The 27,500-nt window shown below is 42.4% G+C and overlaps 1 protein-coding gene across 1 annotated transcript in view; it reads right to left on the bottom strand.

The window, feature by feature from the left end:
* Positions 1–27,500, bottom strand: part of LOC119579322 (headcase protein-like) — a 110,970-nt gene that overhangs the window by 20,644 nt on the left and 62,826 nt on the right. The window contains 2 exon segments of the mRNA XM_037927085.1: positions 3,767–3,949; positions 8,332–8,520. Coding sequence (XP_037783013.1) covers positions 3,767–3,949; positions 8,332–8,520 — 372 coding nt within the window.

A 27,500-nucleotide genomic window follows, 5' to 3' on the forward strand; every position in this document is an offset into this window, starting at 1 on the left:
TTGTAAATGAGTGAATTATGCTGAAAGCCTCAATACCCCATCCCCCATCCCCCACCCCCCATCCCACTCATCCCCCATCCCCCCACCCCCCATCCCACTCATTCCCCATCCCCCCACACCCCATCCCATTCTTCCCCCATCCCCCCAACTCCCCTAGGCTCATCGGCTTTACCCCCCCATCCCCCCTCCCCCGTCCCTGTCCTTATCGTTGTTTCTCTCATTTTCATTTCTTCTCCTACTCTTCTTCTTCCTTTTCTCTGTAAATTCCCTTTCTTTTGGCTTCCCAGTTTCTCATTCGTACACTCCCCAGTTCCCATTTTCTCTTTCTCCTTATTCTCCTCTCGCCTCCATCTTTCCCTATCGCCTTCTCTCTCTCCCCCTCCTTTCTCTCCTCCTCTCCTTTCCCTTTCAAATCATCCATTTCTGGCTTTGGTTAACTCGACATTTTAAAAATCAGCTTTCTTTCTTTTTCTCTCTCTTTGGGGAATCTAATTGAAACATGAAACTAGCCTCCTCCCTCACCCCCCTAAAAAAAAGGGTGTATGGTATTAGTATAGGATGGCGTTGTGTCTCTCTTCTCCCCTTCCCTCCCCTCCTGAGCTTCCCTCTCCCCTCTCTCCTCTCCCCTCTTCCTCTCCCCTTCCCCTTCCTCACCTCGTCTCTCCTCCCTACCCCTTTTACCTTCGTCCCTCTCCCTCTCCTCCCTCTCTCTCTCCTCGCCCTCTCTCTCCCCCTTCCCTTCCCTCTCCCCTTCCTCCATCTCTCCCTCCTCCTTCCCCTCCTCCCCCTCATACTCTTGAATGCGTGTCTTTACATGGATTCATTTTCTCTCGAGGGCTCTGCTTGATAAGTCCTTTCACTGCAAATTAAATGATGATTTTGATCACATTAGCAAAGGAAGGAATGGGAAACGTTCAAATAAATAGCTGCCTCGTTATTATATCTGCCTGTGTGGGGGGGGGGATAGAGATAGAGAGAAAGAAAGAGAGGAGTGGAGACTGGTGGAAAGAGGGAGAGAAGGGAGGATGATATGAAGAAGAGAGAGAGAAGGGGGGGGGGAAGGTAGGAAGGAGGGAGGAAAGAAGGGGGGGAGGGAGGGAGGGAATGAGGGAGAGGGGAGAGGGAGAGGGAGAGGGGGAGGGAGAGGGAGAGGGAGAGGGGAGAGGGAGAGGGAGAGGGAGGGAGAGGGAGAGGGAGAGGAGGAAGAGAGGAGGGGAGAGAGAGAGAGAAAAGAGAGAGAGAGAAGAGACGGAGAGAGAGAGAGAGAGAGGTAAAGAAGGAGGGAAGAAGAGGGGAAGGGAGGGAGCAGGAGGGAATGAAGTGAGTCACAACAATATCACAGCATTTTTTTTCTTTTTTCCTGGAACCAGGTTTTAATCTTGAGAGAATTAGACCCGTAGTCTTACCGTCTTTTCCCTCCTCCTCCTCCTCCTCCTCCTCCTCCTCCTCCTCCTCCCTCCTCTCCTCCTCCCCCTCCTCCTTCCTCCTCCTCCTCCTCCTCCTCCTCCTCCTCCCTTTTCCCTCAACTCTCCTTCCTCTCTCCATCCACCCCCTTCCCCCTTCCGCCATTCTCTCTCCGTTCCTTCTTTCCTTCGTATCTCCTTCCTCTTCCCTCCTTCCTCTGCTTTTTATTTGTTTACTTCGTTCCCTCCTTCTCACACTTTCTTCTCTCTTCCCCTCCTCCCTCCATCCCTCATAGATAGATAGATAGATAGATAAATAAATAAAATATAAATAAACAAACCAACCAACAAACAAACAAATAAATAAATACTATAAATTAGTTCACTCAAACGCACACGCGCATACACACACACACACCCCACACACACACACACACACACACACACACACACACACACACACTCACTCACTCACTCACTCACGCACTCACGCACTCACGCACTCACTCACTCACTCACTCACCACTCACTCACTCACTCACTCACTCACTCACGCACTCACTCGCCCTCCTTCCTCCCCTCCTTCCTCCCCTCCCACCTCTCTTCTCCCTCTCTTCCTTCTCGCTTTCCGTCTCCCTGGAGTGTTTACTCTCAGCCTAATCTTGGAAATTCATTAACTTTAATTCGCCTCAAAAACAAGGAAGCGGAAGAACAGTAATTCCTTTTTTTATTTGTCTATCTTTTTTATCCTTATTTACTTGCGGGACTTTATCTTAATTTTCTCCTCCTCGGTTCAAAAAGTGTTTTTGCGTGTATGTAACTGTTTTATCTCTCCCCCCTCCCCCCCTCAACCTAAGAGATTTCACCGGCTGATTTCAAAGAAGAAGAACACGCTTTGTTGTCCTCGTGAGGTCGCTACGTAAATTCTGTTCTTAATTGAGCCTTGTCTATTACCTATTTCCCTGTTTTTTTTTCGTTCTTATTGTTGTTGTCTTTTTTTTATTGTCTTCCCCTCTTTCCTTCCCTTCCTCCCCCTTTTTTTTAGGGGGGGGAGGGGCTGTGTTTTGTTTAGTCTTCTGAATTTCGTGTGTTGTTTTTTTTTTCCTGAATTCCGTGCGGGGCGTTAGTGTCTCAGCTACAATGTTATAGTGTGAGTCCCCGGTCCTCTTAAAAATCAGGAGGAGGACAGTGAACCTGCATTGTGCTTAATCCGAAAGTACCTAAATTTCCTTGGGGATTTCGTTCGACTTTCTTTAAAATCCTGGAGAGGAGAGGGGAGGAGCGAGAGGGTACAAAGAGGAAAGGGGAAGAGGGGCGGAGGGAGGAGGAAGGATGGAAGGAGGAGGGGGAGGAGGAGGAGGAGCAAGGAGGAGGAGGAGGAGGAGGAGGAGGGAGGGGAGGAGGGAGGAGGAGGCGGCGGAGGAGGAGGAGGAGGCGGAGGAGGCGGAGGAGGCGGAGGAGGAGGAGGAGGAGGAGGAGGAAGAAGAAGAGAGTGAGGAGAAAGTGGAGGAGGAGGTTTCACGGGGAGAGAGGGGAGGCGAAAGAGAGGAGAATCCTGCGCAGGATAAGATCTAATCCATTTCCCTGTACTTTCTCCCCAGCGAGCGACGGGGAAACACGAATCAACAAGAAAGTAAAGAGAGGGAGAAGAAAACAAAGAAAAAAAAACAGTAACCAAACAACAAGTAAGCAAAATATAATAAATAAAAATAGGAATGAGCTTATATACAGAGAAACAGTAACCAAACGAACAATAAAAAAACAAAAAATAAGAAATTACAGGAGATTATAAGCGGGTTGACAGAATGAAGAAATATCTTGCAACTTCTGCATTATACAATTTTTGCAACTAGTAATACGACTTTTAAAGTTTGTGGGTATTATTTTTAACCGTAACTTTTAAATTATATACCATATATTTGCCTAATCTTAACAAATTACAGTTTTTTATTCTCTACAGTAATTCCCTTGCATTGTTTTTACTTCAAGCATATTATCGTTTTATTATGTTTTATTATTTTGCGCTAACAATGCATCATTTAGTCTATTTTACTGCTTCGTCGCTGATCACAACATACAAACCGAAGATACAAGACTTTCACAAGAGAGACTAAACAACTACAACCGCATTCATAACCACAATCCCAGTTACAACCACAACTGTAACCAAAACTATAACCTGAACTATAGTTACATCCACAACCAAGACCTTAACCCTATCCACAACCCCGCACCCACAATCCACAATCCTCACATAACCCGCAACCCACCCCCCACCCCCTACACAACCCCCCACCCTCTACACAACCCCCCACCCCCTACACAACCCCCACCCCCCACATACAACCCCAGAGTGAGCTTACCTTTAACCTATTCTCACAGCAGGGCATTGCGGCGAAGATGTCGAAGGAGTACATGGTGCCGAGGATGAGCGCCGAGCCGTTCCATCTGGCGTTGCAGAAGGCGCAGTGGAGGGCGACGGACCATCCCTCGAGGCAGCCCATGCACACCGCCGCCAGGTACTGCTGGCGCCCCTCCACCCGGACCTGGGGGGACGAAGGGGGGAGGCGGTTAAGAAGGCCGGCGGGAGAGGGGGTGGGAGGGAGGTGTGTGGGGGGTGGGAGAGAGGAAGTGGGGAGGGGGAGGGGAGAGGGAGAGGGAGAGGGGAAGTGGGGAGGGGGAAGGGAAGTGGGGAGGGAGAGGAAGTGGGGGGGGAGGGAGAGGGGAAATGAGGTAGGGGGAGGGGAAGTGGGTTGTGTGAGGTGAAGTGTTCGAAGTGAGTGAGACAGCAGGAGTGTGGGTTGGATGAGGTGAAGTGAGGTGAAGTGAGACAAAGTTGCATGAGGTGAAGTGAAGATACGTAGGGAAAAAAAGGTGACGTTAATGAGTGAGGTTCGTGGGAAGGTTGACTGTATTATGAGAAAATGAAGTGAGGTGAGGTTGGGTGATTGAGGTTACAAAAGTAACTTATGAGGTGAAGTTAAGAAAAATGGAATTGTGTGGAGTTAGGTGGGTGAGTCTGGAAGAACTGGGGGGGGGGGGGGAGTGAGTGAAAAGGGTGTAGGTGATTATTTGTAAGTAGTATGTTAGCAGTGTACTGAAAGTTTTAGTCGTGTCATGATATCGACAAAATAGGGTGGTTATCAGGAACAGACATCAAAAGACTGTAAGTGATAATAAAATATAATAATCTCTCTCTCTCTCTCTCTCTCTCTCTCTCTCTCTCTCTCTCTCTCTCTCTCTCTCTCTCTCTCTCTCTCTCTCTCTCTCTCTCCCTCTCCCTCTCTCTCTCTCTCTAAACAGAACTACAGACAAATAGACACTAAGACAGATAGAGACAAACAGACATACAGACAGGACGGATACATAGATATATAGATAAATAGATTGAAAGAAAGATAGAAAGATAGAAAGACAAACAGAGACAGACAGATAAGATAGATAGATAAATAGATAGACAGATCTATACACAAACAATCAACCTAACGACACTGGCGAAGCAACGCCAAATGCAAACAACAAATTAACTCAAATAAACAAGAAGCAAGGAAGCTAAAAATGAAAGAAAACAAAGAGGGGGGGTCGCCGGGCTGCCCTCGAAAGGTCAGAGGTTAACGGACGAAAGATGACTTCAAGGAGGGGGGGGGAGGGGGAAGGGGGAGAGGGGAGGGGAGGGCGAGAGGGAAGGGGAGGGGAAGGGGGGAAGGGGAGGGCGAGGGGGTTAGGGGAAGGGGAGGGGGAGGGGAAGAGGAGGAGGGGGAGGGAAGAGGAGGAGGGGGAGGGGAGGAGGAGGAGGAGAGGGGGAGAAGGGGAAGGGGGAGGTTGGGGGAGGGGGGAGGGAGAGAGGTGAGGAGGAGGAGGAGGAGGAGGAGGAGGAGGAGGAGAGGAGGGGAGGAGGAGGAAGAGGAGGAGGAGGAGGAGGAGGAGGAGGAGGAGGAGGAGGAGAGCAGGAGGAGGAGGAGGAGGAGGAGAGGAGGAGGAGGAGGAGGAGGAGGAGGAGGAAGAGGAGGAGGAGGAGGAGGAGGAGGAGGAGGAGGAGGAGGAGGATGAGGAGGAGGAGGAGGGGAGGAGGAAGAGGAGGAGGAGGAGGAGGAGGAGGAGAGGAGGAGGAGGAGGATGGAGGAGGAGGAGGTGAGGAGGAGGAGGATGAGGAGGATGAGGATGAGGATGAGGATGAGGATGAGGATGAGGATGAGGATGAGGAGGAGGAGGAAGAGGAGGAGGAGGGGGGGGGTTGGGGGCAGAGGTAGGGGTAGGAGGGGAAGGGAGGGGCGCGACCATTATGTAATTAAAAATGAATGATGGGCGCCAGACTGTGTGCTAGATGCTTAATGATGGTCGCTTCTAAATCAACTTTTTTATTTTATTTTAGTTTTTTTTTTTATTGTTACCTTTGTTTTGTTGGTTGCCAGTGGTTTCACTTTTTGTCATTATCTTTATGTGTATATTTACTTATCTATTTTATCTTGCCTATCCTTCTTATCATTAATTGGATGCATTCAGCTGCTTTCTCAATCGTCTCTCTCTGTCTCTCTCTCTCTCTCTTTCTATCTCTCTCTATTAAGTTAATTTCCTGTCTCTATTTCCACATCTTTAGTTTCTCTTTCTTCTTGTGCCTTATCTCCTCCTCTTTCTTCTTCCTCTGTTTTATTATCTCCTACGCACTTCTTCCCTTTTATTCTTCCTGTTCTTATTATCTCTTTCTCTCTTTCCTCTTCCTCTATCTTACTATCAACGTGTGGACTTCTCTCCCCCATTCTTTGTATCTTCATCTTCCATTCTCTCTTTTTCTTAATCTGTTTCCCTATTCCAACCTTTTTTCTTTCTGTTATTCTCAGTTATTAACCCTTCTCCTATTTCCTATTTCTCTTTCATTTTCTTCCTCTTTGCCTCCTCCTAAATTTCACTCATATTAGCTCTCTTCCCTTTTCCAATCCTCTCTCTCCTATTTCACCTTTTACACCATCTCTCGACCCCCTTTTCACCTCTCTTCCCTCTCACATCTCACTCATTCCTTCCTATTTCCTCTTCTCCCTCTCTCTCTCTCCCCTTTTGCTCACCGCTTCTTCCCTTTCCTCTCCTTTCTCTCTTTCTTTCTCCTCTCCCCCTCGTCCTCTTGCATTTTCCCTTTTCCCTCTCTCTTGTCATCTTTCACCCTTTTCCCCTCTTCCTCTCACCCTTTTCCTTCACTCTTTTCGTCCTCTCTCGTTTTCCCTTCTCCCTCTCTTCCTTCATCTCTCATCCTGTTCTCCTGTTCTCCCGTTTCCCCCTTCCCCCTGTCCTCTCTCGTTTCTCCCCTCCTGAAGGTTCACTCATGCAAACGACCGGCCGACACACAGCATATATGAGAGACCTTCCGGTTCTAAAAATTACCTCCTCCTCTTTTCCCCCCCCCTCTCTCTCTCTCTCTCTCTCTCTCTCTCTCTCTCTCTCTCTCTCTCTCTCTCTCTCTCTCTTCTCTCTCTCTCTCTCTCTTCTCTCTCTCTATCTCTCTCTTCTCTCTCTCTCTCTCTCTCTCTCTCTTCTCTCTTCTCTCTCTCTCTTCTCTCTCTCTCTCTCTCTCTCTTCTCTCCTCTCTCTCTCTCTATCTCTCCTCTCTCTTCTCTCTCTTCTCTCTTTCTCTCTCTCTTCTCTCTCTCTCTCTTCTCTCTCTCTCTCTTCTCTCTCTCTCTTCTCTCTCTCTCTCTTCTCTCTCTCTCTCTCTCTCTCTCTCTCTTCTCTCTCTCTCTCTTCCCACCTTTTATCATCTTTTCTCTTTTATTGTTATTATCATTCTTTTCTTTTCTTTTCCTCTTATCATTTTCATCATGCTCACCATCACTAACTATCATTATTTTACGTTTCTCCTTGACTGTTTCTCCCTCTCCCTCTCAAGGGAAAAGAAGATGAAGAAAAGGAAGAAAAAAAAAGAGGAAGAGGAAGAGGAAGAAGAAGAGGAAGAAGAAGAAGAAGAAGAAGAAGAAGAAGAAGAAGAAGAAGAAGAAGAAGAAGAAGAAGAAGAAGAAGAAGAAGAAGAAGAAGAAGAAGAAGAAGGAGGAGATGATGATGATGAAGATGAAGGACATGATGATGATCATGAAGAAGAAGAATTAGATTATGATGAAGATGAACGAAATGATGATGATAATGAAGAAAAAGAATTAGACAGTGATGAAGAGGAAGACTGAAAAAAAAAAACAAAAAAAACACGGGCAACCAAGCAAGCAAAACAAACACAAACAATAGAAGCCCCGATGACCACATCCCCTTCGTGACCAGAAACGGATACGAACATCTGTCCTTATCACTAAGAACAGGCCATTTTTGCTCCGATAAAGACGACGCTCAACAGAAGCTGTGATATACTTAACGATGCCATTATCATTTTTGCGGTTAAATCTAGTTCACTCTTCCTGCGTCTCAGCCATGGTCATTCTTAGAGGCACGTAGAGGCAAGTGTATTCGCAGAAAAATACGTATGTGCGCATAAATATACGTATACGCACAAATACATAGATATATAGAGAGAGAGATATGAACGTATACACAAAAGATAGACACAGTGAGCTACAAACATCCATATGACTTCGTCTACACACTTATCACCTATTTCTTTTTATCTAAAGAGACACAGACACAGACACAACACACACACACACACACACACACACACACACACACACACACACACACACACACACACACACACACACACACACACACACACACACACACACACACACGTATGTATGTATTGATGTACATACATACATACATACACACATACATACATACATATATACATACATATACATACATATATATTTACATATATATATATATATATATATATATATATATATATATATATATATATATATATATATATATATACACATATACACATAGCACATGAATAAACGAGGCAAGCAAAGTCCTTCGAACTCACGGGTACGGCCGATTTGGCGTGCTGGATGGGCGTGAGGAAGAAGGTGCCATCCAACAGCGGGTAGCGGTCGAACACCAGCAGCGACTGATGACACAACACGCATGCCGTTCTGGATGACCTCTGACCTGCTAACGTGGACAGGATGAAGCACCGGGTGTCATCGTTGCCGTGCAGGCCGTCATCCTCCATCTGCGGGCGAGAAAGGGTACGAACAAGGAGCAAACGCTAGTCTTTGGATCGATACTTTCAAATGGTCTTTTTTTTTACCTTTTTTTTTACTTTTTTTTTTGTCTTTTGGTCTTTTTTTAATATTTTGAATTTTTTTTTTTTGTTTCTTTTTTTTTTTTTTAGATGGATGTATTGAATAGATGGAGTGGATGTTTTTTTTTTTTTTTTTGAGTGAATTTGTGATATGAGGGTAGGGTTATAGCGGTTCGTTTGGCTTCATGAAGAAAAAACGAAAATAGTAAATAGTGGTTATATATATATACATTGCGCAATTAAGTTTAATGACTAGATTAGGTTTACGTGTAAATGAAATGTAGAAAGTAGAAAATTGCATCATTATATCTGCATATTGATTGCATTACAGTCCTCAATAAAATGTGAAAAACAATACTTCAAAATGTTTGTTGTTACAGAGATTTATAAATGAAAAGAAACTCGAAAGCTATGTATACTGGATAGACCCTGAAAATATTTAGAGAGAAAAAAAGATTTCGAATTACAAAATCAAAATAAAACCTTTGAATTAGAAACTCTCATACCCTGGCAATACCTCCCCTCTCCCTTCTCCCTTTCCTTCTTCCCTTCTCCTGTCCCTTTTCCCTCTCCCCCTCCCCTTTTCTCTCTCCCTTTCCCCTCTCCCCTCCCTTTCCCCCTCTCCCTTTCCCCTCCCCCCTGTCCCTATCCCCCCTCCCTTCCCCTCAGCTGAAGTGCCATCCTCCCCTTTTCCCCTCGAGCTTCATTCACCAGCCTGCGCAGCTTTAAATCGCGGGCGTGTGTGGGCGCGATTGAGCGAATTGTTTTGACATTTGGAAAAAAAAAGGAATTTCGATGAATATGTTCTCTTTTTTTTAGTATAAATATGCTCGAGATCTCTTTTTTTTTTTGGAGTAAATGTATTTTTAAAATTTGTATTTTTTGGAGGGTCGTATGTGTTTCCTGTAATTTGTGTGGATTTTCTTGGGGAAAAAAACTGCAAATAGAGATAAGTTAAAATAGGAAGTTTAAACTGAATTGTTCATCAGAATATTCTCATTCCCCCTATCTCCCCTTTCATTCTCCCTATCTCCTCTTCCCTATATCTATCTATGGCCCCTTTCTCGTTGGCCTCAACTCCCACCTTTCATTAATATTCACACGGCTTTTGGATGCTGCAAAGGACGCACCAGATAAATATAGATAGCCGACGCAGCTTGATAATGCAGAGCAAATAAACATTAAGTCAACAAGGCCGTTGCTGGTGACGTCATTGCAGGGTCGTTGCCATGGTTACGAAAATCGACATCCAGGTTGTTGTTCCTCTTTCTATTTTTTTTTTTTTCTTTCTTGTCTCGTTTATTTGTGTTTTGATTCCGATGAGCGACGCAAACCTTAATTGCCGTGAATACTTGGATGAGATTGGAAAGAAGTGCGTGATGTTGAAGTCTTGTCAATGCAAATCCTCTTTCATTCCTTTTCTGTGAGAAACGGCTTCGCTCTACTCTGCCTTCGGTCGCGGCGAGATTCGGAAATGAACACGATACTCTCTTTACCGCAGAAGTTCAAGAAAATAAATAAAACATAGGCTACGTCCGCAATATGAATATTATCACACTTAAAATGCTATTTGCAAACGAAAATCTGAATAAAAATACACATCCTATCTATTATCCATATTTAATAATTGAAATAACGAAACTGATCAAGCTTTTTTTTTTTTCTCTTAATCACAAAGGAAAAACGATCAGCTTATGCCCATCCGAAACTTGGTTCCGTTTCCGTAAATAGAAAAAAAATAGTATATGATACTAAAGCTATGTTTCCCTAAAGAGATAGGAAGGGTGAAGATAGTAGCAGGAGATAAGGTATAAGGGAAGGGGGGGGGGGGATCAGGGACTGAGGTAAGGTTAGGAAAAAATATATAAGAAATACAAAGGTTACGAAGAGCAGAAGGAGAAGAACAAGAAGGGGAAAAAAAAAGGAGATGAAGGATGAGAAGGTAAAAAAGTAAAAAATATATATATATGAAAAAAATAACAGATATATATATATATTGTTTCCCCGTTATGTCTGTAGTTCTTATTTCATAGCTGGCCTTTCTCTCGCTGGTCGCAGACACCACCTCTCGCGGAAGCCCAGGCGGGGGCGGGGAACGAATCTCGAGGGAAAGGAGAGAGAGAAAGAGGGGAAGGAAGGAGGGAAGGATGGCTGGGAGAGGGGAGAGGAGGGGAGGAAGGGTGGGGGAGGAGGGGGGAGGAAGGGTGGGGGGAGGGGGAAGGAAGGGTGGGGAGGAGGGGGAGGAAGGGGGGGGGGGAGAGGGGGAAGGAAGGGTGGGGAGGAGGGGGAAGGAAGGGTGGGGGGAGGGGGAAGGAAGGGTGGGGAGGAGGGAAGGAAGGAAGGAGAGCAAGGGTAGAGGGGAGACGTGGGGAGGAGGGAAGGCATGGGGAGGGAGGGCAGGTAGGGAGTAGGGGCGAGGCTGGAGGAGGGGATGGGCGGGGAGGAAGGGGTAAGGAGAGGAGGAGGCGGAAGGAGAGAAGGAAGACGTGTGGTGAGATTCGTTCGTGAATAATCATTACGGTGACGGATGGCAAGATTGGTGGCATCTGCTGATCAATTATTATTATTATTATTTTGTCAATACTTGTTTATGGCGTTTTTTGTCGTATTTCTGTTGAAAGTTGTATTTGAAGATTGACGTAAATATACATATATATAATTCGTTTCTAGCGTCTCTACTAAATAACCTCTCTAAATCTCTCTTTCTCTCTCTCTCATCTGTGCTGTTTTTCTTATACTTCAAGCTTTCTAAAATAAAACGAAATATTCCGGAACACCAAGCGAAAACCTGCCATGGAAAACACACCCACGAACCGTTCTCTTTCCGTAAAAAAAAAAAAAATCTAACATTAAAGGGACAGAGGAAAGGCGACTGAGAGGGACGAGGACCGAGGGAGAAAGAAACGAGGCGAAAAGGGAGGAAAAGAGGGGAAGGGGGGGATAGGGGGTGAAAAGCAGAGAGGACAAGATGTTCTCGTAAGGATGAGACTCGGGAATGAGGAGAAGATAAGGCTATCCCTGTCTGTGAGCCCCGGGCCGACTTTCTGAGGGAAAGTGCCCGATGGACACCGTCCTGGCTTTTCTCTCTCTCTCTCTTTCTCTCTCTCTCTCTCATACACTGTTGTTGGTACTACTGTTGTTGTGCAGCTGCTGTCGTTTTCTCTCGCTCAGGTTAGAACGCGCGAACCCAGCGGGGGAGAGGAAGAGGGCGAATCTCCAAAGAAAGGGAAGAGCGAAGGTGGGGAGAGAGAGAAGACAGGTGGAGACAGGTGCAGGGAGGTGGGAGAGGGGGGAGAGGGAGGAGAGTGGAAGGGTTGCTAAGATATGAGATTCGCCCTTCTGTGATTACGGTAACAGGGGCGGTCAGTGGGGCCATGGCACGTTTTTTTTTTTTTTTGTGATAGTAATAACGATACGTACGAGTAGATGTTGATAATAACGATATAAAAAGGAGAGGAAAAACAAAACGGAAATCGCAATATACTTTTTCGATAGGCTGTAAGGCTCGAAATCCCGAACAAAGGTATTGGGAATGAGTCCTCGTGGCTTGCCGGTTGCCTCGTGTTTCCACAAGGTCAATTCCCTAGGAAGAAAGGAAGAACAACGAAACGTCAAAAACAGAAACGGATGAGGAAATAAGGCAAGAGAGAAGAACGGGGGGGGGGAATAGGACTATGGGCAGGGGAAAGGGGAAGGGGGAAGGGGGAGAAGGAGGAGGGGAATAGGTAGGTAGGATAAACAGGATAAAATATAAAATAATGAAGGATAAGAAAAGAAAAAAAAAAAGAAACGAAGATGAAATATCAGGAAGAGGAGAAGCGAGAACAAAACAGGAATAACAAAAACCACCCCAGTGTAGTAGGAGGCTGACTCCTGCATCGGGACCCCGTGTTGTCACAGAGAGAGATCTCGCTGTAGTATACCGTAGCAAGCCAACTTTCTGAGGGAAAGTGCCTGGTGCTTTCAGTCGACACCGCGGATAGGCCCGTGCGGGGGGCGGGTTGCAAATCCGTCTGGGATAAAAACAGGAGAGAAGGAAGAGACAGAGAGAAGGGAGAAAGAAGGGGGAAGAGGAAGAAGGGGGGTTGGTAAAGGAGGGAGGGAGAATGGGGGATTGGGAAGGAGGGAAGGGGACGGGATAAGATAAAGGAGGTAGAGAAGAGTGAGAGAGAGAAAAGGGACGGATTTGCGAGCTAATTGTGGTAACAGTTGGAAACAGACAGACGTGGACTCATTCTCTCACAAAAAAGGCGGGGCCTTATTTTCACGCGCAGATGCATAAGAATAAAGTCCCGGAAAAAAAACTGCACGAAAACAATAGATGTTAAAGGTGACGATGACGAGTTCCAATTCACTGAACAAATGAACGATTCGTGATCAAGCATCTTTGTGTTCCGCTGTGCTGGTCGAAGAAAAAAGAGAATCACAATTCAGTAGGAAAGTCCAAAAACTTGATCGCTTTTTCCAAAAAAATGTTCGAGAAACAAACGTCTTTCCATCAGTCTATGAGTGCAAATCTACAGAGAATTCCCTGACCTTTCTTACTGACCAATTCACCTGTGACCAATCCAACATTTGGTCCATTTCCACAAAGTCGTTATCCACCTACGCAGGTAAAGAGACGGAGAAAATGAAGAGGACAAGGAAAAAATAAAAAAGGGTTGAAAACATATCAAGTCACTAATGCAGACGATACATCTATTCCTAGTAAACAAACATCAGTAACGAACAAACAAAAACACGAGAATAATAAAGCTAGACCTATATAATCCTCACTCTCATCGGAACGTGTTCTGTCTCTAGCATCATACAAATATGAAAAAGAGAATCAACTAGAATATAAGTGGTAGGATGAAAAAAAATACGTATGAAAAAATATATAAATAAATATATAAGAGGTGTGAGTCGACGCCAAAGCACACGCCAGTGGCACCTTCCCACCAGTCACCCGTCTTGCACTCAGCGCTTCCTCAGCCGAAGTAAACCACACGAGGCAGGTGAAAGGGGCTGCCTCTCACCACAGAAAGTGCCGCACATCATAACTCATCGCGATTAACCCAGCGGGGGTGAGCGAATCCGCAGTGTCTGGTAGCGAGCGTCATAATCATCATTCAAATCATCAGCGATCATTATCATCACACCATCACAAAACCTGAGTCTTCACACTACAGTGCACCACATTTGGATATATAGGAGAGAGGGAAATAAACGTAAGAAGTAAAAAAAAAAAAACTAAAGGAAAGACTACATCTTTGTATGTCTTGGTTTCTATCCTAAAGTTAAGAAAATAAATAACATAAACCTAAAGTGTGGTGTTTATGTCTCCTAAAGCTAATCTGCGGATTCACTTAAAAAATTATGGTAATAGATTCATATGTTGGATGCAACAGGTCAATTGCTTTCACTAAATTTCTGTCTAACTAATACAATGCTGAACTCTTTTCATTTTATCATATTTCCACTGAGTATTTATTTTTGTTGATTCGAGTTATTTAATTTCCTTACGTATGGAACCATAAGAGGATTTACATTTCAAAATACATCCGATTTAATCAAGAATCAAAACACAATTTTCACTTTTCAAAAGACTTGTATATTTTTACTCTTAAAGCAAATACAACTCCCTTACATTATACATTTCACAATGTATTAAAAGTCTGAAAACACAACAGAAGGAAATCGAAGATATGGTCGATGAATAGCATTATTTTCGTGACTGTGACAATATTCAGACACCAAAACAGAAGTTAATAAAGATGCAAATAAATAATTACATATAAAAACATCATCTTTTCTTAAGCAAAAAAGGAGTAAAAACTCAGTCCATTCATATACATATATATATAAAAGTATAAAAAAAAAGTCTCGACAGACCCCAACCCACATACCTAACACATAAACCAACCCACATCACTGCGATCTACGTGACTTACGACGCATACAAATACATGTCTCTTACAGTCACCCTTTAAAATATTCCAAACAAAATAAGAGAAAACGGAACGAAAGAAAACGCGCTTGCGGGAGTCACACACACGGAGGCAAAGACGGCCGACTTATGGGCCGCCTCCGCCACCTCATATATATATATATTCTATAAATATATATTCATTTTTTTACCCCATCTTTTGTCCTCTTCTTTTTCACCCTCCCCGAGGACTTGCGATTCGCGGGCGGCCCGTAGCGGGGGCTTCTGGAATCCTCTTTAGTCGAGTATCCCCTTTAATCGGTTTCTTTGATATGAGTAAATGTGAAAAAAAAAAAAAAAGTAAAGTTACCTGTTATTTGTGCTGTGTTGTAAGTTTACGCATCAACTTTTCTCCCTTTGTTCTTGTTTGTTATTGTTCTCTGTTTATACATTTTCTTTTCTTGTGTTTATAATCTGAAAGATGCTTATATCGTTAGTTTACTGAACAACTGTCGTTTCGTAAAAAAAAAAAAAGTCGTAGAATCTGAACAGCATTTTCACACTGACAAAATATTTATCCCGAGACATTTTCCAAAAGTAAAACACTACAGAGAACAAAAAAAAATACAAAAAATACACACATGTCGCTTTTATCAACACTTACACACACACATGACAAAACAGACGATACAACATAAAAATAATAATAAAAAATGAAAAAAGTAAGAGGATTCCATTGAATAAAGATTACGGTAACAGACGGAATATTGGAGAACTTCAGAATTGCTTAATAACGTGAAAAAATATATTTAATTTTAAAGGGTGTTGCAAATAAAGTGAATCCGGAATGAAGTTTATAACGGAAAAAAAGTGTTTGTTGAATGAAGACTAAGAGATCTGTTAAAGTTTCCATGGAATTATCAAAATACATGATTAAAGGATAAAATGCGAAGAAAATTGTAAAAATCTTACAATAACCAACAGGCAAATAAAAAACTATAGAGAAATTGAAGTTAAATTAGAAAAAAACAGAGAAGTGACACGAAATTAAATAATAATAGTAATAATAATAATAATAATAATAATAAGAAGAGAAGGAGGAGGAGGAGGAGGAGAAGCAAGTCTTAGGTTACAACCAGTAAATTCCGTTTCCCTGTTTCCGTAAATTGATGTTTTCTTGGTGGACATCTCCACAACATCAGAGGAGCTACTGTATTAACCACTGAAAACATTTACGCAAATACTAATATATCAATACGTAACCGCTGCCTAGAATATCTGTCGAGATGCTAACCCATTTGATATAAAAGTAAACATTTTACTTTCCTTTTCATTTCATTCTTATTCTACTTATTGCCGTTTTTTCCTTTAAATCGTGTCTGACTTATTGTCACAGGTAATGTTCATGAAAAGTCGATACAGATCAGCGATAAAGAGAAAATAACGCAATACCACAATATTTAACAAAATAACATGAATTCACGAAAACTACGGAACATGTGAGTTGCTTTATCCCTTTTTCTAATCTCTCTCTCTTTCTCTTTCTCTCTCTCCTTCTATTTCTATCCGTGGTATTTTGGACCCTTCCATGTGAACAATGTCAAATGTTTGGGAGTCATATACGAGCGCAAACAAAACTGGGGGTACGAGCTTACAAAAATCGTTTGCAGGAAAAAAAACAAGAGATTGAAAATACTATCGCTCAAATAAATTTGTTTGTGTATACACCTGTTTGTTCGTATTTATTTTTTATTCAAACTTACGTTCATGTACATTTGCATTTAGTTTTATTTGTTATACAATTTCCTTCTTCAAATTATGAACAATGTTTACCATGTCCGTCAAAAGCTTCAATTTTCATTATCATTCTTTTATACATTCTGTCTTGATCCCAATATATATGAACGTATAACAAGAGGCCTAACTTCTAAGCCTTCTGGGAGTTTCCTGTCTCGTGCCCTTATGAAAAGCCTCAGCGTAAAATACCAAATTTAGGCCCATGTAGGTTTTTTTTTTCACCTTTGTTGTGAATCTGCTTTCCTTTTTTTTTTTCTTTACGAGGGAATTTGAGATCATAATAAATGCAAAAAATGGACGGAGAAAAAAAAAAATGTTTTCGTATCAACTTTACACGTAGAATAGTTTGACAAAATGATGATAATAATGATGATAAAAAAGATCCGGTTCTCATTTGTGGTTAATACAAAGGCGAAACTTTTGCACTTTTTTTCCCCTCATTATCAGAAGGCGTCAAACAAAATCCTGAGGGTTAGGCTTAGAAATCACCCTCCCCCCCTTGCTACCTCCCCCTCCCCCCTCCCCCTCTTACCCTTGTACTTTGGGTATAAAATTTCACTCCAAAATAAACAAGAAAATATATTACACTACATATATTTTCTTCCTGTCTTGTTAGTTGGAAAATGAATTCTCGGGAAAAAAAATCCGATTTGCAGTATATGTGATGGTGATTACATTCATATATTTATACATTTACCCTCCAAAGGAATACAAAAAAATAAAGAGAAAAACTTTCTTTTCAGCATGCTAGGGGGAAAAAAAAGCCAGAAGTCCCCTAGAAATGAGACGGGTTTCCCCTACACCCCCCCCCTCCATCCATACCATATTACCCCATCCTCCCTATCTGCCCCCCCCCCCTCCCCTGGCCTATCTACTCCCCCTCCCTGCCCTACCTACCCCTCTCCCTGCTCTACCTAACCCCCCTCCCTTTTACCATATCAGCTGGTGAATTTTGTTTCTTTGTGGTCGTTTTCCGACGCCGCTTACCAAGGGGATTCCCCGACACAAACTTACGATGGCATTTTCCTCGAGAGCGAAAAAATATATACATATATACGAATTTCAGCCTCAGCCAGAGAAGATCCTAACCCCCCCCCCCCTCCTATACCCTTTCCCTTACCTTCTCCCCCCCCCCCTTTTTTCCTCTTCCTCCCTTTATCCTCCCTATCTGTTCCCCTTCCCTTTTACACAGACCAACAAAAACACATTTTTTCCCCTAAAACCCAAGCGTACATAATTTCTATGCGGTTTGTTTTGCGTAGGTCTATAAATTAAACGCTGTGTCATCATGGTAACAGTGAACTAAATTTACATACCTTTTTTCGCTGAACGAAAGCAACGATATTTAAACGTTTTTTGTTTTTGTTTTTCGCTTTCATATGTACTTCGCTATCGTCTGAATTTCGATTTTTCCGATATATATTAACTCGTAACATACGTCGCGATTGCACATCAGGAATTGGGTAACACGTTTCCGTAAAGTAAAAAAAAAAAGAAAAAAAAAAAACAACAAGAGTACGGGGTAACAGTTGAAAGCAGGTAATAACAGTAAATATTCCCAGAATGTGTGACAGAGCTGCGTGAAAATAACGGTAACGATAACAATAACAAGAGATGGAAACAGACAAAAAAGGATCATTTTGTAAACCTTTCTAAAAAAAAAATGGAAAAAAAAATATATAAACAAGTTGCATCTTTCTGCTTCATTTCCTCTGAGAAAACACGGAAGTTCGCTTCTATCAAGAATAAAAATTAATAATAATAATAATAATAATAATAATAATAATAATAATAATAATAATAATTAACAATCACAATAACAATAACGTTTCTGCTGCAAAATCACACAAACTGGTGCACGCAACTCGAGGTACGAAAGCGAGTCAAGAAAAAGAGAGAGTAAGACTCGCACACTCTCTTCTTACTCGCGACGAAAGCGTGAGAGAGACGTAGTAGTAGTCGTAGTAGTAGCAGTGGTCGTCGTAGCAGTAGCAGTGCACTTACTACGTCATAGTTGTGGCCGGTCAAAGGGTCTCGTCCTTAAACCAGGGGCCACGCCGCGAGAGAGGACCGCACGGGGGTTCAGGAGCCTCGGGTGAATCCGGGTGAATCCACGAACGACACGGCCGGTGTAAACAAAGAGGTCGAGAATGGATGAATATAAAAAAGTAAGGACGAATAAATAAAAAAAATACTGGAGATGTGGAAGTTAAGAGAAAAAAGTTGAAATAATCAAATAGTAATAGTGGAAAAGAAAGATAATGAGAGATAGAGAGAGAGGAAGACTGAAATGGAAGTATCTGGAACAGTGATGATAAAGAAAAGAAAGAAGGAAAAAGAAGTATAAGAAAAAAGGAAGATAAAGAGTTTATAGCAAGAGGAATTAGGTAGAAGATTGTTAAAAAGAAATAACGCGGTAGGTTGGAGGTAATTACGCATAAGCCTTGCAATCGATACACTGTATTAAATACAACATTTGGCACTCTCGAGAAAAACAAAAACAAGAACACACAGCTTATCCTAAAAAAGTGTACCACCTAAATATTTCCTACAATAACCCTCTAGATACACAGTGATAAAAGTATGTGTATGTTTCCAAACTATATTTTTCCTTTCCTCCAACCTCGTCATAACAATACGAAAAGTAAAAAAAAAAAGAAAAAAAAATAGATGTGGATTCACCGCTTCAATTCAATTACGGTAACATGTTCGTCCAATCGCTGATGTGCAGACAAAATAACATCACAATTTTTCCTTTTTTTGTTGTTGTTTACGAATTCATAAATGCAGGATGTTGTTGTGTGTATGTTGCATCTTCCCCACCCAAACTTTTTTATTGAAAGTAACTTCCTGCGTCTCACCAGCTGATGTGGAATTACAAACTCTATATCTTGTGATTTGGAAAGAAATTGAGTGATAGGGAGGGAGAGGGGATAAAATGAGAGAGAGAGAGTGAGAGAGAGAGAGAGAGAGAGAGAGAGAGAGAGAGAGAGAGAGAGAGAGAGAGAGAGAGAGAGAGAGAGAGAGAGAGAAACAAAGAGAAAGATCCTACAAAAAGTACACCCCCTCCCCCCTCCCCCTCCCTTATCCCACCACCACAAAAGAAACACGAACTTTCCTATCTTTCATAAAAAAAGAAGAAAAAGAGAAAACAGCACTAAACCACAACACCACTTCTTTGCCGCAAAACCTCGACGTAGCCACCACTTCCGCAAGTGTACTTCTCTTCTTGAGGGAAGGAGAGGAAGGAAATGACTGAACGGGGATAAGGAAAGGCCAACAGAAAGTGTCAACGGAACAGTCGTGTCCATTTTAATAACTTCCAACGAAAGGCTACGAGAGAAATAATGATGATAATAGTAATGATATCAAGTCTTTTCTGAAATACGTACGTTCGTCTTGCTAACTATGATGCTAAAGCTAACATATATCTGCTAATATAAGTCTACTACGTGAGAGATTATTGCTTCTTTGATGAGTGAAATGATAGAAAGGTTTATATTAAAAGAGAACACAAAATGATGGACATAAAGAGGATAGAGGTATAAAGATCGATATGAAAATAACAATACTCTTAGAAATGTAAAAGTTACTGCATAGTTGGTTGTGGTTCAGTTATAGATCTAGAAAAATAAAAATAAATAAATCACAACAGTAATAATAACACTAACAACACTCATAAACAGGTAAAAGGATAAGAAAGGACCAGAAAAACAAAAGCGAATCAACGGTTAAAAATACAAGCTCGCAACTGCGCTCCCCAATACCCCAGTAAGACCCAACCTGACTGACCCTTTTTTCCACTCCGTGACCCCGAGATGATCTTAGATGCCAAGGAAATGCTCGCCAGAGAGGCCGAAGCATCCCTTCCCTGCACCCACGCCCTCCCCCTCCCACCAGCGCAAAAAAAATCCAAGGTCGGGAAAAGCGAGTCGTGCAAGGTCAGGGTGAGCTAGTAGGTAAGAGAAAGAACAGGCAGAGCAGGAGTGCCAACCCCTTTTGGATGAGAGGGGTTTGGTCGCTAGCGTGTGTCGCGGAATCGGTGGCCACGCGGGGGCAGATAAGGTCAGCGTCGGCGTCCCTTCGGACGGACTCGACGTTCTGGTTTCTTTCCTCGTCAGGAAAAGGTCACCTCCCCCTAGTTGTTAATGAATCTGTTTTCCATACAATGAAGGTTAAACTTCTATAACTACCAAACCGAACCAAATGAGCGTGTGAGCCCTAAAACTCCTACTACCTTACTATCACCTATTTGTCTTTATCAATGTTACCGTCGACTCCACCAAGTCACACATGTCGACTGCGCTCCGAGGCGAGGCCGTGTGGTTCAACCTCACCCTCGACACTCCGGAGGTCGACAGTGTGCGAAGGCTCGGCAGAGGAGCGTCGACCCAAGCAAGGCAGGTTCAAGGAAGGCTTGGCCAGACCCTCGTGAGCAAGGGGTGGGGGTGGGGGGTGAGGGGAGTAGGTGTGTTCCGATCGCGATTAGGGGGAGGACCCTGTATTACGGTGGCGACGGCTTCGCCTCGATTCTTGTTGCAAAGATCGTGTTGTGCAAGTTTTAGGAAATCAGGAAGGAAGATTAATAACACTATCTAAAATATGGACCCATAATCGTGATAATATTACTATAATGCAGAAATAAATTAACAGAAATAAAGTAACAGCTAGCATCCTTTAAAATCAAACCTGCTAATCTATACAGAGTGAAGGTAAATATAACAATGACGATAATGTTTACAGAAAACAGACTTCATGATAGGCAGATATATAGTGAACACAACATGCAGATGTAATGATAATTTGTGCACAAGTTGAACGTTTGTTTTATATAGGTCATCAAAACTGTAAAGGAAAATTCAGTCAGGGTTAAAGCAAAGACAGGCACATATTTAAACTGTATATATATACACATATGGTTAAAAAATATATATAAAATAAACATACATGACATATTATTTGAAATACAATTCCTTTTCTAATTAATACACACGATGATACAGAAAGCACAAAAGAAATCCTCATTTGCAGAGAAGCCAAACATCACCGCTATAAAACACAGTGGGAACCAGAGGGAAAGACACACAACAACATGTATATATATGTATTTAGACAAAAGACCAGCTCGATCATGTACAGACTTGCGTTCGCTCCGACAGGGCTCTTCTAATCTTTTTTTTTTTTGTAACGGTATTCTTTTTTTTTAAGAATCTCTTTATTATCAAGCTTTGATTTCAAAAGAGAATCGCTCATCCTTACCGCCAACGCGCTCGCGAAACCACGCACAACGCAGGATGGCGTTTACAATGAACAATACCATTATCACTTGGTACATTTACAATCATTTAGCATCACCATACAATATCTCTTTTAATTAATAACTTATCACGCGGCTCCTAGTGGGCAGCGCAGTGACATTACACAAAAGATATAAAATGTGAATTACAAATGTATAATTATCATTATATATATGTATGCATTGTAATGAAAGGAAAAATCGATGACTGACCAACAGTACAAGGAGATGCGGGTGATAACCGGATGATATCATAGTAATAATAATTTGATTGAATTTGAAAAGGGGTGAGGAAAGCAACAAGTTTTGAGGTTATTGACATAAAGCCGCTATGATAATAAAAAATACTACATTTTGCGTGATGGAAAATTGAGAGATTCACCTACCTGCTTGTATTTCGTTATTGCTTTATATATTTGGTGTTTCTTTTCTTTTCTTTATCCTCTCTTTTGTCTTACTTACGCGCGTGTAGTTTACACGGAACGGTAAGACATAAAACGATATTCCGGACTTTTCCTTTTTAATTATTATTATTATCTCTTTTATATGAAGACGTCAGCGTCACCTACCTGCCACGCGCATGTTGTAGGGGAGGGAGTATCGCATTTATTTTTCTCTCTCTCTCATACTAAATAATACTCCTTTTTGAATAATCTAAGGTATTGAAATAACCTACAATACGTCTAGAAAAAAAGTTCCTGTGTTCTAATTGAGGTAATTATCATAAGAACAACAAAAGAAAGAGCACGAGTGGGGTTAGCACTGTATTTACCTTGACAGCTGGCAAAAAAATTGGGCCAAACAAATACTGTATAGGCCTATTTGGCCCTCTACACATTTTGTTCTCATTTGACCTGCTGGACTGACCTAAAACGTGTACCTGAAAATATGTAAATTGGAAATGGACCATTTTCTTTCTCATATTATGGGAGAAGCATGAGTGATAATAAGATAAATGACATAATATGACTGCTGAACTTTGAAGAAAGAAGGGGAGATCCAAAATAAAATGAAAAGCACTAACTACATGGTAAGCACTGTTAAATGCACTGTACAATGTGACCCTTGTCAAGAGCTTGATCTCAAAACTAAAGTAAAGGTAAGAAAAGGATGAAATGAGTCGATTACAACAATCTTGTGATTGACTGATTGATTAGCAAGCACAAAAAAGTAAATGAAATAAAATGGGAAATAAATATATAAAATGAAATCAATAAACCTATAAGTCATCATGAATTATCAAGAGAAATGACCTGAATCACTAAAGCCTCTGACGGCACACCAAGAGGGATGCCCTGAGGAGGCCCCTATTTCGGCCCTGGGTTGGAGGCTGAGGTCCTGAAGGTGTTCTGTTCCCGAGGCCACTGTCGAGGCCTTGAGGCGTCGCTACGGCAGAGGCGGATGTCGAGGTCGAGTGGATGGTGAAGGCGGAGCAACACACGGGGGTCGCTTTGATATTTAGGATTTAGTTTAAAAAGCGTTCACGATTTTTTTTTTTTTTCGCTCCGTGTAGCCTTCGTCGGAAGCTCTCTCTCTCTCTGTCTGTCTCTCTACAGGATCACAGTCTACACGAGGAATCAACAACAAAACAACAACAACGCGGCAGTGCGTGCGTGCGTCTGTCTGTGAGGAAGGTGACAACTTGGCTCAGCTAATCCTGTCAGCAAAGGTCGACCAGATGGAGTGATCTCTGGGCCTACACTCACCTATATAAGTGTACTTAACACACACTAGTCACACCGCGAAGTTTTGCTTACATATGGAGTGTTTACATAGTTTTCGCACAGCACTATTTCTCACTAAAACCTGTGGCTCTCCACAACAACACTTTATTTTGATATTGTTTATGACTTGAGTGTTCGGGTCGGCAACATCGAGCGTGTTTTGCTATGATTATTATTATTAGTTTATCAGCGGCTTTCTAAACTAGCCATTTTGTTAGAACAGGGAACGTGTATTTTATATATGGCGGAAGGTCCTACAGTCACTAGCGATCGCGTTATAAGGTTAACGGCGTCACGGACTAGAAGTGTCTTACTAGCTGCTAGTTCTCTCTGTCTCTCTCTCTGCCTCTGTCTCTTTCTGGGGTGTCTACACTGGCCTATGCACAAAGGAACGTTGATGAATCTCCCGGGCTGAGATTAGAGGTGATACTGATATACCTGTGTATGTGTGAGAGTAGTCAAAGCCGGAGGCTGGGGGGGGGGGAGGCCCTCTGGCTGTGAGTGACAGCTCGCGCTCTCTTTCGCTCGCTCGCTCTCTCTCGCGCGCTCTATCTCTCTCTCTCTCTCTCTCTCCTTCTCGAAATTACAGCCCGCCCTTCTCTTTTTTTCCATCTTGCGGTATCCCTTGCGGTTCGCTTGCGGCCTGGTGACTGCGGCGTCGCGCCTTCCCCTGTGACTATGCGGCCTTCGTGACTACCACCACCCAACGCGGCGTCCTAACGCACCCTCTTCTGCTCTCTCTACAGCAACACTTCCTTGGGACATGCAGGTCTTGCCACCGATATACCGATAAACTCTACGGTACGCACGCGCCCTGTTTCATTTGCTCTCTCTCTCCTCTTACTTTATCTCATTTGATTGAGTTCACTTCACTCTTTGTCTCTCTCTTTACATCTCTCTCTTTATTTCTCTCTCTCTCTTTAAAAGTTACAACATTAGAAGACAAAACTGTGTATGACATGTTCAAAAATAGTTGTCTATTCACAGACAATATTTATATATATATATCTCTTTATAAATAAAATATATACATGATTCACTTAATGACCATCATATATTTAAACATCATGAACTCTTCCCGGGCAATTCAAAAAGTCAAATGCCCTTGTTTTAGCGTACCCAGAGCTTGCGAATAGACTAGCCGGCGACTTTGAAATAGATAGTTAAATTTTGCCTCGCAGTTACGGGCAAAAGTGACAAAAAGAGTTTCCTGTGACGAGGAGACTGTGTCTTCCACGACAGTTATCATTCATTCATTTGATTTTTTTTTTTTTTTTTGCAACTGTGTCTTTCACCCTTTATGAAAAATATATGCTTTTTAAAACTTCTTTTTCATTTCAATAACGTATGTTATGTTACTAAAAATTATATATATATATATTTCAAGATAAAATCCATATATAGCGCACTAAAACAATAGACAGTGCCAGTGCAGATATATGATATCGCAGTTGTTTATAACAGCATAAACATATGCGGTACAGTGTTAACGAATTTATGTGAAAATAAATTTTCATAAAAATGTATATTATTAAAGGGCAATACAAATAGTGTTTGCGTTGTATGTACTGTGTGAGAGACGAAGAGAGAGAGATGCAAAGAGAGAGAGAGAGAGAGAGAGGAGGAAGAGAGAGAGAGAGAGAAAGAGAGAAGAGAAAGAGAAAGAGAAAGAGAAAGAGAAAGAGAAAGAGAAAGAGAAAGAGAAAGAGAAAGAGAAAGAGAAAGAGAGAGAGAGAGAATGGGACGAGAAAATGTACGAAACGAAATTTTGAAAAAAAAGAGGAAAAGAGTTTAAAGAAGAAGAAAAACAGGAAAAAAGAAAGAAGAAAGAGGAGGAGGAGAAACGCAAAGGCAAGGACGACAGCGAACGTGCCAAGATCTCAAAAGGCAAAAGACGCTATCATGTCCTTGGAGAGTCGTGTTTTTGCATTCAACAGGGCTAGGCGCAGGAGGGGGAGAAGGAGGGGGGGGAGGGGGATGTGGAGGGGAAGGGGAGGGGAAAGGGGAGGGGAAGGGGGAGGGGAAGGGGAAGGGGAGGGGGAAGAGGAAGGGGAAGGGGAGGGGAAGCCAAAGGAAGAGGGAGAAAGGAGGTGAGAGAGGCGGAGGAAAAGAGGACGCAAGGCATATTAAAGAAATTGGGGAATGATACGAGGCTGTAAGAAATAGAAGAAGAGACGCAGGCCGAGGAGTGAGAGATAAGGAGGAGCAGAAGGACAAGGAGAAGGAGGAGGAGGAGAAGAAGGAGAACTAGAAGGGAGGAGTTGGCCCTTGTATGATGGAACAGGACAGGTTTCCATGCCACCTGCGCACATTCGAGAACCCAGGTGGCTGTACCTAAGTGAAGCTGCGCGTGTGTGTGTTACCTTTAAAATAAGTGTGTCGTGGTTTCTCTATATTTTGTTCGTGTGTTTTTTTTTCTATGTTAAGGTTTGTTTGTTTTGAAAAAAGTGATGGTCTCTCGTGTATTTGTTTGATATAGACGCACCCACATTCATAAAACAGAATTGCTCATACGAATATACTCAAAGTTATTCCGCAAAAAAAAAAAAAAAAATAGAATAGAAGAAAAAAAAAAAAAATACAGAAGAGAAGAAATCCAAATGCCTTCTCTCCTTCACCCTGATCTAGGAATCGATGCCATAAATTGCGATTTTCCCCCCTATTTCGGCCAAAGACGTTGCTGATTTCCTGCGAATTTCGGTCCCTCCCCCCTCCCCCCTTCCCCCTCGCCCCTTCCCCTCGTTACAGTGCTACCAACGAATTAGCGAGGGTCGTTAAGGTTCGCACGCCAAATACTCCTTTATTTTGTTTTGTTTTTCCCCCCACTTGATTAAAAACACATTAACGGCTTTCGAAGCAACACGGAGAGCGAAGTACGTAGGGGAAACCGGGAGAAAGAATACAGGTCTTACGTGTTCCAAGTTGAAAAGCCTCCCGCACTGAAATTGTCCATCGGTTGAAGCCTCGGCCTACGGTTGGCAGCCCTGGCTCTCCTGCCCGCGTCCTGTCCCATAAACTAGAAGCTCGGTTGTCAGTTGTGCATTTTCACCTCTATTATTTTCCCGCTTCCCTCTAATGTCTCTGAGCCCTTCTCGAAATAAGGGATTCTAGATCAGCCAAGCTACAGAATCGTCGATAATAAGGATTTTAGAGGAATGGGGAAAGAGAGATAAGGAAGGGAGAAAGAGAAGGAAGAAAAGGTAAGATGTACTCAACATGGAGGTCGGCGGGAAAAAAAATCGCATCGAAATTTCGCATCGTGGAATGCCCACCGGCGGTGTGTTTTTCCCTCCCTTTTCCCTTTTCGCTTTTCCTTTCTTTTCTTCCCCTTCTTAATCTTTTATCTGACGCAGGAGGCCTAAGCTTAAAGAGCGAAGGCCTGATGAGCAAAGCAACTGAGCGACTTTTTGTGACGATTTTATAGGGATCATTTCACTAGGTAATCCTCATAGGAGAAGAGGCCTTACAGCACCCATGACATAAGGGCGAAAATGGCACAGAAATACACGAAAAAAAAAAATAAAAACGAACTAGACTGTTGTCTCTCTAACTCTCCCTCCTCCCCCCCCTCCCCCCCTCCTTCCTTGAATGCTTACAAGAATCGGAAAAAGAAGAGAAAAAATGTCGAAATGAGTTTTCCAAGAAGTTTTGGCCGAACGTTACGAAAAACAGGAAGAGGAGACTAGAGCCAAAAAGATGGAGAGAAAGAGAAAAGATACTGAATAAAGATATCTATGAAGTCTTTAAAATGCATTAAAGATTAAAAAAAAAAGAAAAAGAAAGAAAAAAAAACAAGAAAACAAGAAAAAACAAATAAAGAGAGGAAAATAAGAGATGCAGAGACAAAAATCTTTTCCTACAAAAGTACACGTCTTGGCAACTGCCCCCCCCCACCCCGCCCTTCCCCCCCCCTTCGCCAAAGATCCCCGACAGGCCTATAAAGATTCGGAAACCCCGCGGAAAGGAGGGAGGAGGGAGGAGGGGAGAGGGGGGAGGGGGAAAAGAAAAGAAAAGAAAAAAAGAAACTTGTGCGAAAATGGCTATCGTTCAACGCTGTCTCTCTTTCGTCCGAATCTCTTTCGGATCCTGTGTTTGAGAAAAGGCTTCGAAAATTCGATCAGAAATATATCCTAGTGATCGAATGGGATACATTCATTCTTTCTTTCTTTCTTCCATTCTTTCT

The sequence above is a fragment of the Penaeus monodon genome, chromosome 12 (genome assembly GCF_015228065.2).
Source record: "Penaeus monodon isolate SGIC_2016 chromosome 12, NSTDA_Pmon_1, whole genome shotgun sequence".
Lineage (NCBI taxonomy): Eukaryota > Metazoa > Arthropoda > Malacostraca > Decapoda > Penaeidae > Penaeus > Penaeus monodon.